The 12,675-nt window shown below is 37.2% G+C and overlaps 1 protein-coding gene across 4 annotated transcripts in view; it reads right to left on the reverse strand.

Annotated features, from left to right (window-relative positions):
* Window positions 1–2,564: 2,564 nt before the first annotated feature.
* LOC110460511 (sex peptide receptor-like) overlaps window positions 2,565–12,675 on the reverse strand; it is a 159,943-nt gene continuing 149,832 nt past the window's right edge. For 2 of the 4 annotated variants that reach the window (XM_021513458.1, XM_021513456.1), the window contains exon 2: window positions 2,565–5,554. In XM_021513458.1, the coding sequence (XP_021369133.1) occupies window positions 3,776–5,005 (1,230 nt within the window). In that variant the 5' untranslated portion in view covers window positions 5,006–5,554 and the 3' untranslated portion in view covers window positions 2,565–3,775. Of the gene's footprint in view, window positions 5,555–5,854; window positions 6,001–8,418; window positions 8,455–12,675 lie in introns of those variants that run through there. The other 2 variants (XM_021513459.1, XM_021513457.1) reach the window with 2 other exon arrangements.

A 12,675-nucleotide genomic window follows, 5' to 3' on the forward strand; every position in this document is an offset into this window, starting at 1 on the left:
ATACACTATAGTATTCGTAATACACTATAGTATCCGTCATACACAGTAGTATACGTAATACACTATAGTATACGTAATACACTATAGTATACGTTATACACTATAGTATCCGTCATACACAGTAGTATACGTTATACACTATAGTATTCGTCATACACTATAGTATACGTCATACACAGTAGTATACGTCATACACTATAGTATACGTCATACACTATAGTATTTGTCATACACTATAGTATACGTTATACACTATAGTATTCGTAATACACTATAGTATCCGTCATACACAGTAGTATACGTAATACACTATAGTATACGTAATACACTATAGTATACGTTATACACTATAGTATCCGTCATACACAGTAGTATACGTTATACACTATAGTATTCGTCATACACTATAGTATTCGTCATACACTATAGTATCCGTCATACACTATAGTATTCGTGATACACAGTAGTATACGTTATACACAGTAGTATACGTCATACACTATAGTATACGGCATACACAGTAGTATACGTCATACATTATAGTATACGTCATACACAGTAGTATACGTCATACACTATAGTATCCGTCATACACTATAATATCCGTCATACACAGTAGTATACGTAACACACTATAGTATTCGTCATACACTATAGTATACGTCATACACAGTAGTATCCGTCATACACTATAGTATACGTCATACACTATAGTATTCGTCATACACTATAGTATCCGTCATACACAGTAGTATACGTCATACACAGTAGTATACGTAATACACTATAGTATCCGTTATACACTATAGTATCCGTTATACAATATAGTATTCGTCATACACTATAGTATCCGTCATACACAGTAGTATCCGTCATACACAGTAGTATCCGTCATACACTATAGTATTCGTCATACACTAAAGTATCCGTCATACACAGTAGTATACGTCATACACAGTAGTATACGTCATACACTATAATATTCGTCATACACTATAGTATCCGTCATACACTATAGTATACGTAATACACTATAGTATACGTTATACACTATAGTATCCGTCATACACAGTAGTATACGTCATACACAGTAGTATACGTCATACACTAAAGTATACGTAATACACTAAAGTATCCGTCATACACTGTAGTATTCGTCATGCACTATAGTTTTCGTCATACACAATAATATCCGTAATACACTATAGTATCCGTAATACACTATAATATCCGTTATACACTATAGTATCCGTCATACACTATAGTATACGTAATACACTAAATTATCCGTCATACACTATAGTATACGTCATACACTATAGTATTCGTCATACCCTATAGTATACGTCATACACTATAGTATACGTAATACACTATATTATCCGTCATACACTATAGTATACGTCATACACTATAGTAATCGTCATACACTATAGTATCCGTCATACCCTATAGTATCCGTCATACACTATAGTATACGTAACACACTATAGTATCCGTCATACACTATAGTATACGTAATACACTAAATTATCCGTCATACACTATAGTATACGTCATACCCTATAGTATTCGTCATGCACTATAATATTCGTCATACACAATAATATCCGTAATACACTATAGTATCCGTAATACACTATAATATCCGTTATACACTATAGTATCCGTCATAAACTATAGTATTCGTTATACACTATAGTATTCGTCATACACTATAGTATCCGTCATACCCTATAGTATCCGTCATACACTATAGTATACGTAACACACTATAGTATCCGTCATACACTATAGTATACGTTATTACACAAGCTTTGTCATCTGTGTTAAACCTGACAAACGTATACCACTGTTACTGAAATTAAAATTATGCCACACACTACTAAGTAACACTGTGAATATCCTCTCAGAAGGCAGCCATTAGTAGATTATAGAATCTCCGAGCATATTTTTCGGGTTGGTGAATATGGGCCTTTACCATATTGAATATGAGAAGAGATGATAGTCAACTCCTCCGTTTGTGGTTCGTCATGCTGTTATACACAAGCCATTTGATGATAAAGAAACATTTGGGGATGTATTAGAGAATTATCCCGGATTAACATTAATTTTCTCCTTGATAAGCCGAGCGGAAGAAGTATAGGACATGAAATGGAGCCAAATTAACTGATTGTCAGTAGATATCAGCTTACGAGTTCCTGGCAGAACTTCATTCCTCTCAAGCTAATAATTCAAAGAAAATTAGGCCTCGAGAATTATTGCATATCAGCGAAAAATAATCGAGATATCTTTATTTTAGGGATAACAGTTTCCGTATTAAAATGTACTGCTACATGTATGTTAGAACATGATAAAGTCAAACAGGTATGTGTAACGGATAGAGCGTTCGCAGCCTCGTAGTTACTGGTAAATGATCTGGTATCGATGGCACCAATCGCCACATTGTTCTGTCAGTGGCTGTCCTAGTACATGTAACAGCCAATAGTCTCTGACTTATATTAGTCCTCGATATGGCGAGAATATTCACACAGCAACTAAAGAAAACAAATTCCAATGACTTTTAAACCGGATGTGTATTTTGTTTTACAATTATACCATCAAAAGAAAAACAATTATCGTCAGACGAATCAAACTATTGTTTTAACTCTGAATGACAAATGGATGTGTAATGAAACATAGATGAAAGTAAATATTTCAAAATTATAACAAGAGAGATTCAATAGAAAAAAATATTTCCTACAAAGTGATTATTAACGTTCTGGAGACAGAAGTGTTGTAAGTAGTGGTGCAATACGGTCGACAGAGGTCGACAGCTGTTCGTCCTCTCATCAAAGAGAGTGGTAATCGAAGTGTAAACAATACATACAGAGTATCAACAATAAAGATTTAATTACAGGCCACGTAATCAATGTCTCGTCGATAGACACACAGTGCGAGACTTGATTTCAGTATACACGTGATCTGGTGATAGGACGATGTACACCAACGACACCGTATACCTTATATATCCCTTCTCACCAGGATCACGTGCTCTACACCTATATAAAACTATAATTTAAAAACATTGATTGGAAGTATTTTTTTCAAATCTACAATTGTAACTTATTATTCAAAACTTTTCAAACCGTCAGCCATTCCAGTATCGCACTTGACCATAGACTCCCCAGTCCGTTAAACCCACACAGATACATACACATGTATTTAAGGACATATGATGTAGCTTGATAAGTCAAGGTCTTAAAATTAAAAAAAAAAATCGCGTTTTTCTATCCATCTAAATTTAAATTGAATTAGATCTGTTGAAAAAAATGAGAATGATATAGAAATATGATAACATGTTTTATGAGTTGCGTTGTTTGAAATTACCAGTATCGTTACTGTAAGATGTAAGATAATCCGGAATGGGATGATAGATAGATATATCGAAAAATCAGGACGGTAACATACATACACAGATCATATTGCTTTTACGTTACAACTCAATCCAATACAATCAACATATGTGGTAGACCTATCTACCTATAGTCCAAATAAAACTCACCAAATTAGTATATCAAAAGCTAGCATGCAAACCATATACCACAGTGTATTGCACTCAAATTGACGAACCCTACATTAACTACTATGAAATGGCAATATCCAAAGGTGTCGTTTGAGAAGCATATTAAGAAGGTAAACGTTTCCTTGTCGTGAAAGTGTCAGCCAAAATGTTCCCGTGAACAACTTATGTCACAGTTTGGTTGTGGTCGTTGACAGTGAAATGTTAGTGACGTCACAGTTTAGTTGTTGTCGTTGACAGTGACGTGTTTGTCGTGGTCGGTGTACACCCGTTTTTCTCGGCCCGTACAACACCAAGTTTTCTCCACCCCGGCCTCCTCTCGGGAATACAGCTACAGAAAATTTCAAAAAATGTTTTTCGGAATTGAGTACTCATACCACAATAAAGGACGAAATTGATAGCATTATTACAAAGTGCAACAATATCGACAAGATCCCCTAGCGGCATATAGACGGACTCGAAGAAGCCGTCGATGGAACTACTCAGTATGGTAAGAATGCCTTGTGGTAACTCAGTAATGAGAAAGAGGACGACGACGGCGAGGAGCATGAGAGTTGTTCGGTTGTGCTCATGGTGTTTATCCGTATCGTCTTTCTTACCCTGGTGCTTGAGGGCAGCTCGCCGTTTGTACGCACGGTGCATGGCGGTAATCAGCAGCAACGTCAGCAACGTAAGCATGATACAGGGCACAAGCTTGATTAACAGGGCCTGGGTCCAGTAATTCACCGAATTTATCACCGCAAAGGCCCCGTGTTTCCTCACCTCCAGCGAATACACAGGCTCCCGATACACTCGGCAGTTATAAGTGGTGATCTCGTTAGACATATAGTTGGGTATACAAATAATAATTGTATACAAGATCACTCCCAACACGGCCCGCTTAGCTTTCTCCTGGCTGCAGTACAAAGCTCCCTTCGTTGGGAACCAAATGAATATAAACCGGAATATAGCCAATTCTATGGTCAACCATATAGCAATTGTGTGGCATACGATACTGAAACTCGCGTGGAACATAAGAAAACACACCCATCCGTAGCCTTTCGTCATCGGAAAGGGGAGCATGGGGTCCTTTAGGATGTAGAAATGGATGGCAAAGGGGAAGTAATCCAGCATCGTAAACAGATCAGCCACGGCTAGCCATGTAAGAATATAATTCGTAGATGTTATCATTTTCTTGCGAGTAAGTACGACGATATTAGCCGTATTAGCCAGCATTCCAAAAAGGCACACACACACACTGACATAGCCATGTACCTGGGCGTAGTGCACACTGAACGCCTCTAGGGCGCTTCTGGGCGACGAGTTGGAGGCATTCAGACTCAGACAGAGCGAGTCTGAATACACGTCGGTTGTCAACCCGACCGAACTATTGCTAATATTCCAATGGCCAGTCGACATGGCGTCAGTACTCGACATCGTTGTAATATTTTCACTGTTATTCATGTTTTCTGCGGTTTTAATAAGCGTTCACAAAATCACTATAGTTTATATATCACTGTTTGTTTGAAGCGCGTACGGAATCACTGTTTCTTTTTGGTGCGTAAGGAATCAAGGTTTGTATGTAGCGCGCACAGAAACACTGTTTATATGTAGCGCGCACAGAAACACTGTTTGTATGTAGCGCGCACAGAAACACTGTTTGTATGCAGTACAGAAAGCTTGCCTTAATTGGAGCGTTGTGAATCCCTGTTTGTAGCGCGTACGAAATCACTGGGGTTTTTTGTAGCGCGTACGAAATCACCGTTTGTTTGTAGCCGTACGTTAGAATCCTGTTTGTAGTGTGTATGAAATCACTGTATTAAGTTTCGGTGGCTCGTGCACACTTCACTGTCATCTTAACAAAAGCCACCCAATCACTTATCTTCTCTCTACCAGCCGATCCGAGCGTCTCAATAGATCATACCCGCCTTATCATCCGACGGAAAGGACCAAATTCAGGCATTGTGTACTTTAGCCGGCATCACCATACACCCGTCACCTTTTTCAATTAACCTGCAAAAAAGAAAAAAAGAAAAACGGAAATAAGTAATAAAAAAATAAATAAACATCACGTTTCCTGATCTTTTGAATATTTCATCTATAATCACCAATTAACTATATTCATCAAAAGCTGCTCGAATGCATACTTGAACATCCACGATCACTGTTCTAACTTAATGAGACCCACCAATAATAAATTGTATATCAAAAATTCCAATTTGCGTGCATGTTACAAAATTTACAAGAAAGTCTTACATGTTATGTCAGAAGACCAAGCAAGATTAAACGAACTTGTGAGAGACTGACGCCTACCTGGTGTACATAAAGTACGTCGGCCTATTACCGACATATTTCCTCGGGTCTGCCCGTACACGTTTTCACACTATTAACACGGCAGAGGTCACATATACACTAAGATAAGTGTTTGTACCCCTGGAGACTCAGAGTAAGTAAACCATTGCCCGACCTGACCGCCCGTTGAGCCGCGGTCGATCCCGTCTCCCAATACTTATCATTATGAAAACATTGAAGATGAATTGGCATCAATAGTAATGATCACCTGACAGCAATGTGTATTGTAGAGGTATCGCCCCAGCTTCATCAGCCAAGCAACAACTATTAGAAATCCTACACGAAGGTTGGATGTTGCATTTATCTGACGAAAGAAAGAATTTGAGATAATTTGAACAGCATTTTACACGTTTTTGCTTATAAGACGGCAATGCTACCGACAAGATACAGCAGACATTCACTATCAGATCGTTTTGTAGTTTTTGGATTTAACTGGTATTTTTTCAGTCAGTGGCTGACTGGTTACTCTCGGGAAACGTGTGTAATACAGCCCGTACAGTCAGAAGATAGGGATATACTACTTCTACACGATACCACAATAACATGTAAACAAGATTGATCTTAACTTTATGTGAGAACGAAGGGCGGCATGATAAACATTCAATAATAATAGTTTCATTTTTGACTTCTAGTGATTAAGGCTCATAGATAAGTTAGGCCATAGTAGTTTGCCAAACAACACTTTTTAAGACGCATTCAAAAAGGAAAATGCAAAACTTTAACTAAATAAAGGTTAACATGCAAAAAGCATTAGTAGCAAACGAGTCTGTTGTATGATAGATCTTTTCTTACGGTAAAGATCAATGGAATGTAGATAATCTTATGCCGATCACGTAGAAATTGTCCATAGCAAATAATAAAATTTCTTATAGTTTTGTTTTAATCAGCACATCCAATCATAAAATGTTTTACTGTAAATGGTTGATAAAATGTAAAATGTATGTTTGATCTGTGCGCAGGCTCAAGATAACAACTTCCTCCCTTCAGTCTGCTCTACTGGTCGCATTTATACTGACTCTAAAATATAAGTTGAATAGCAAACAACTTATAGTTCATTTCTCCAGATCATTTGTGTTGTACATTTGGCTGAATGTTGCTAGAGTAAAGCTGTTAGATGAGTTCCGGTGCACGTTATGTACTTCCTCATTTCCATTAATTCTGATATGACTTGGATACAAATATAATAAAACAATAATTTATCGTCCTACAGGATGTACAAATGTTCTCAAGGACGGTTTCTGTATTCTCGGAAGAGTTACACACAAATATATAAATGTAGATAGAATACCACATGGAATTCGCGTGTACTTCGCTGGTATTCGTGCTTACACTGGGAAACGTTTTACAAACTATACAAATATATACAGAAAGTTTCACTACAATCTATTCCTATTAAACGCACATGCTGCAGAATCTATTTTCTTGCTGAACTCGTAATATTTTATCAACTCAAATGTTGGTGTATCCTTGATAACTGTCGAATACACATAGACATTCGTTTATCTTTTAAATTATTATTGTCCTCGCCATCTTACAAAATAGATTTTCGGTTACTCACGATAATTGTCATAGCTAAACCGACGATCGAGAATCCTCGGTACCTCGTATCTACGTAAACCATCGGGTACCACTGAAAACGGTCATACCTATACACACGTCGGGTATCCTCGACAACTGTCGTATTATACCGAAAAACAAGAATCCTTAGTAATTGGGTATCCTCGATAATTGTCGTATACATACCGATGTACGAAAATCCTTGGTAAGTCGCTTCTTAACAAACGTTCGGGTATCCTTGACAACTGTCGTATTTTACCGAAGTACAAGAATATTCGGGTATCCTCGACAACTGTCGTATCTATACCGACGTACGAGAATCATTGGTACGTGTACATGTAAATAGTATCTACACAAACGTTCGGGTATCCTCGACAACTGTCGGCTTAGACAGACAAACACAGACGTTCAGGGAATTGCCTCTGTCTTACTTAAATAAAAAGGGCTTTGACTTCATTGTGCACGTCGAAGATTTAAAATCATGGCGAAATCCATTGACATGTTCTGTCTGGAATCCGCCCCGAATACAAATAAAATAGTCTCTGCTAATTTCACTGGCCAAAACGGCCCCTACCCAAACACATCTAGACAAGAAGCCCAGCACACGTGCAAATTACCTGATCGCGGAGATTATTGAATCCTTTCGTTATTATTACGAGACGTCGACAGTCCAAATAAATGCGGGTACCCTCGCATGTCTAGATAATCTGTTCTGATACCGAGACACCACTATCGCCCCCCTCCCCGACATCCTGTTTAAACCTCGAAAGAGTCCAACACGTTCTCACTGTAGTATTACTACCGACTAGCACTCGTCCAGTGATTAAAATATCCGTACAACTACAGAAACACAAGCAACGTTTTCGTCGAGATAGCAAAATAATACATTCAATCATAGCACATTCGCTCACTGTATAATTAACTTGTCCGGTATTAAGTCAAAGGAAGACTTAACATTTCAATACAACCTGTTTTAAGGAATCCCTGGTTCCTTTTCGAAGTCGTTTAGACTGTAAACTTATATAATTATTGAAGGCAACCTTACTCACGAAACGTTTTAAACTGTATAAATCATTGTAGAACTGTTTCCGTTATTAGTAGTATAAGTTACCTTTAAACATTTAATTACTTTCATTGCCCTTCACAGTCAATATAAATTAAAACTAGACATTTACAGTTTCACTGAAGTATGAGCAAGCGCTTTAAGAGATTTATTGTGTCTAGTTGTTGTCATTATCTTGACGATGTCCACTGAAAACGATTCAATGCGTAAGTGATTGAATTTCCTTTGCGTTAATTTATTGAGAGTTTGCACATTGGCCGAGAAACGCTTTAAAAGTACGTTTGCTTCCCACAAGGCGAGAGCAACGGATTGGAATACCTCTAACACTGAGAGGGCAATGGACCGAAGAACGCTAATGATCGTCATTTTGTCCTGTCACCTTCCAATTGTTTGTGGCAAGTTACATTGTTCCCGAGAAAGAATGAAATGCGGATACATATTTGATGTTTCCTTTCGACCGTTTTTACCTTAAGCAATATAAAGGTGCAATATAAAGGTTATATATACATTTGCAAAATTGATTGAAGGGGGACGACAAAGTGCCAGGTATTAATACTGTGAACGACAAAGTGCCAGGTACTAATACTGTGAAAGATAAAGTGCCGTGTATTTTTATATATTGAGGATTCTCCTGCTGTAATACTGTGAACGACAAAGTGCCAGGTATTAATACTGTGAACGATAAAGTGCCAGGTATTAATACTGTGAACGACAAAGTGCCAGGTATTAATACTGTGAAAGATAAAGTGCCAGATATTTCTATATATTGAGGATTCTCCTGCTGTAATACTGTGAACAACAAAGTGCCAGGTATTAATACTGTGAACGACAAAGTGCCAGGTATTAATACTGTGAAAGATAAAGTGCCAGGTATTTTTATATATTGATGATTCTCCTGCTGCAATACTGTGAACGACAAAGTGCCAGGTATTGATACTGTGAACGATAAAGTGCCAGGTATTAATACTGTGAACGATAAAGTGCCAGGTATTAATACTGTGAACGACAAAGTGCCAGGTATTAATACTGTGAAAGATAAAGTGCTAGGTATTTTTTTATATATTGAGGATTCTCCTGTTGTAATACTGTGAACGACAAAGTGCCAGGTATTTTTATATATTGAGGATTCTCCTGTATTTTATATTTTGTGTTCTCCTGTTGTTACTGTGAATGACAAAGTGCCAGGTATTAATACTGTGAACGACAAAGTGCCAGGTATTAATACTGTGAACGACAAAGTGCCAGGTATTTATACTGTGAACGACAAAGTGCCAGGTATTAATACTGTGAACGACAAAGCGCCAGGTATTTTTTTTTTATATATTGAGGATTCTCCTGTTGTAATACTGTGATCGACAAAGTGCCAGATTTTTTTTTACATATATTGAGGATTCTCCTGTTGTAATCCTGTGAACGACAAAGTGCCAGGTATTTTTTATATATTGAGGATTTTCCTGTTGCAATACTGTGAACGACGAAGAGTCAGGTAATTTTCATTTTTTGTGTACTCCAGTTGTAATACTGAGAACGACAAAGAGTCAGGTATTTTGTATATTTTGTGTTCTTCAGTTGTAAAACTGTGAACGACAAAGAGTCAGGTATTTTTCATTTCTTATGTTCTCCAGTTGTAATACTGAGAACGACAAAGAGTCAGGTATTTTGTATATTTTGTGTTCTCCTGTTGTAATACTGAGAACGACAAAGTGCCAGGTATTAATACTGTGAACGACAAAGTGCCAGGTATTAATTCTGTGAACGACAAAGAGTCAGGTATTTTTAATTTTTTTTGTTCTCCTGTATTAATACTGTGAACGACAAAGTGCCAGGTATTAATACTGTGAACGACAAAGAGTCAGGTATTTTTAATTTTTTTTGTTCTCCTGTATTAATACTGTGAACGACAAAGTGCCAGGTATTAATACTGTGAACGATAAAGTGCCAGGTATTAATACTGTGAACGACAAAGAGTCAGGTATTTTATTATTTTTTGTGTTCACCAGTTGTAATACTGAGAACGACAAAGTGCCAGGTATTTTATATTTTGTGTTCTCCTGTTGTAATCATGTTAACGACAAAGTGCCAGGTATTTTATATTTTGTGTTCTCCTGTTGTTACTGTGAACGACAAAGTGCCAGGTATTAATACTGTGAACGACAAAGTGCCAGGTATTACTACTGTGAACGATAAAGTGCCAGGTATTAATACTGTGAACGACAAAGTGCCAGGTATTAATACTGTGAACGACAAAGTGCCAGGTATTTATACTGTGAACGACAAAGTGCCAGGTATTCATACTGCGAACGACAAAGCGCCAGGTATTTGTTTTATATATTGAGGATTCTCCTGTTGTAATACTGTGATCGACAAAGTGCCAGATATTTTTTTTACATATATTGAGGATTCTCCTGTTGTAATCCTGTGAACGACAAAGTGCCAGGTATTTTTTATATATTGAGGATTTTCCTGTTGCAATACTGTGAACGACGAAGAGTCAGGTATTTTTCATTTTTTGTGTACTCTAGTTGTAATACTGAGTACGACAAAGAGTCAGGTATTTTGTATATTTTGTGTTCTCCAGTTGTAATACTGAGAACGACAAAGTGCCAGGTATTACTACTGTGAACGATAAAGTGCCAGGCATTGATACTGTGAACGACAAAGAGTCAGGCATTTTTCATTTTTTGTGTTCTCCTGTATTACTACTGTGAACGACAAAGTGCCAGGAATTAATACTGTGAACGACAAAGTGTCAGGTATTGATACTGTGAACGACAAAGAGTCAGGTATTTTTCATTTTTTGTGTTCTCCAGTTGTAATACTGAGAACGACAAAGTGCCAGGTATTAATACTGTGAACGACAAAGTGTCAGGTATTGATACTGTGAACGACAAAGTGCCAGGTATTGATACTGTGAACGATAAAGTGCCAGGTATTGATACTGTGAACGACAAAGAGTCAGGTATTTTTCATTTTTTGTGTTCTCCTGTATTAATACTGTGAACGACAAAGTGCCAGGTATTGATACTGTGAACGATAAAGTGCCAGGAATTGATACTGTGAACGACAAAGAGTCAGGTATTTTTCGTTTTTTGTGTTCTCCTGTATTAATACTGTGAACGAAAAAGTGCCAGGGATTAATACTGTGAACGATAAAGTGCCAGGAATTGATACTGTGAACGACAAAGAGTCAGGTATTTTGTATATTTTGTGTTCTCCTGTTGTAATACTGTGAATGACAAAGAGTCAGGTATTTTTCATTTTTTGTGTTCTCCTGTATTAATACTGTGAACGAAAAAGTGCCAGGTATTAATACTGTGAACGATAAAGTGCCAGGAATTGATACTGTGAACGACAAAGAGTCAGGTATTTTTCATTTTTTGTGTTCTCCTGTATTAATACTGTGAACGACGAAGTGCCAGGTATTTATACTGTGAACGACCAAATGCCAGGTATTAATACTGTGAACGACCAAATGCCAGGTATTAATACTGTGAACGACAAAGAGTCAGGTATTTTTCATTTTTTGTGTTCTCCTGTATTAATACTGTGAACGAAAAAGTGCCAGGTATTAATACTGTGAACGATTAGGTGCCAGGAATTGATACTGTGAACGACAAAGAGTCAGGTATATTTCATTTTTTGTGTTCTCCTGTATTACTACTGTGAACGACAAAGTGCCAGGTATTAATACTGTGAACGACAAAGAGGCAGGTATTTTGTATATTTTGTGTTCTCCTGTTGTAATACTGTGAACGACAAAGAGTCAGGTATATTTCATTTTTTGTGTTCTCCTGTATTAATACTGTGAACGAAAAAGTGCCAGGTATTAATACTGTGAACGATTAAGTGCCAGGAATTGATACTGTGAACGACAAAGAGTCAGGTATTTTTCATTTTTTGTGTTCTCCTGTATTAATACTGTGAACGACGAAGTGCCAGGTATTTATACTGTGAACGACCAAATGCCAGGTATTAATACTGTGAACGACAAAGGTCCAGGTATTAATACTGTGAACGACAAAGTGCCAGGTATTTTTTTTTATATATTGAGGATTCTCTTGTAGTAATACTGTGAACGACAAAGTGCCAGATTTTTTTATATATATTGAGGATTCTCCTGTTGTTATCCTGTGAACGACAAAGTGCCAGGTATTTTTTTATA

Source organism: Mizuhopecten yessoensis, unplaced genomic scaffold, assembly GCF_002113885.1.
Source record: "Mizuhopecten yessoensis strain PY_sf001 unplaced genomic scaffold, ASM211388v2 scaffold10413, whole genome shotgun sequence".
In the NCBI taxonomy this organism is placed as follows: Eukaryota; Metazoa; Mollusca; class Bivalvia; order Pectinida; family Pectinidae; genus Mizuhopecten; species Mizuhopecten yessoensis.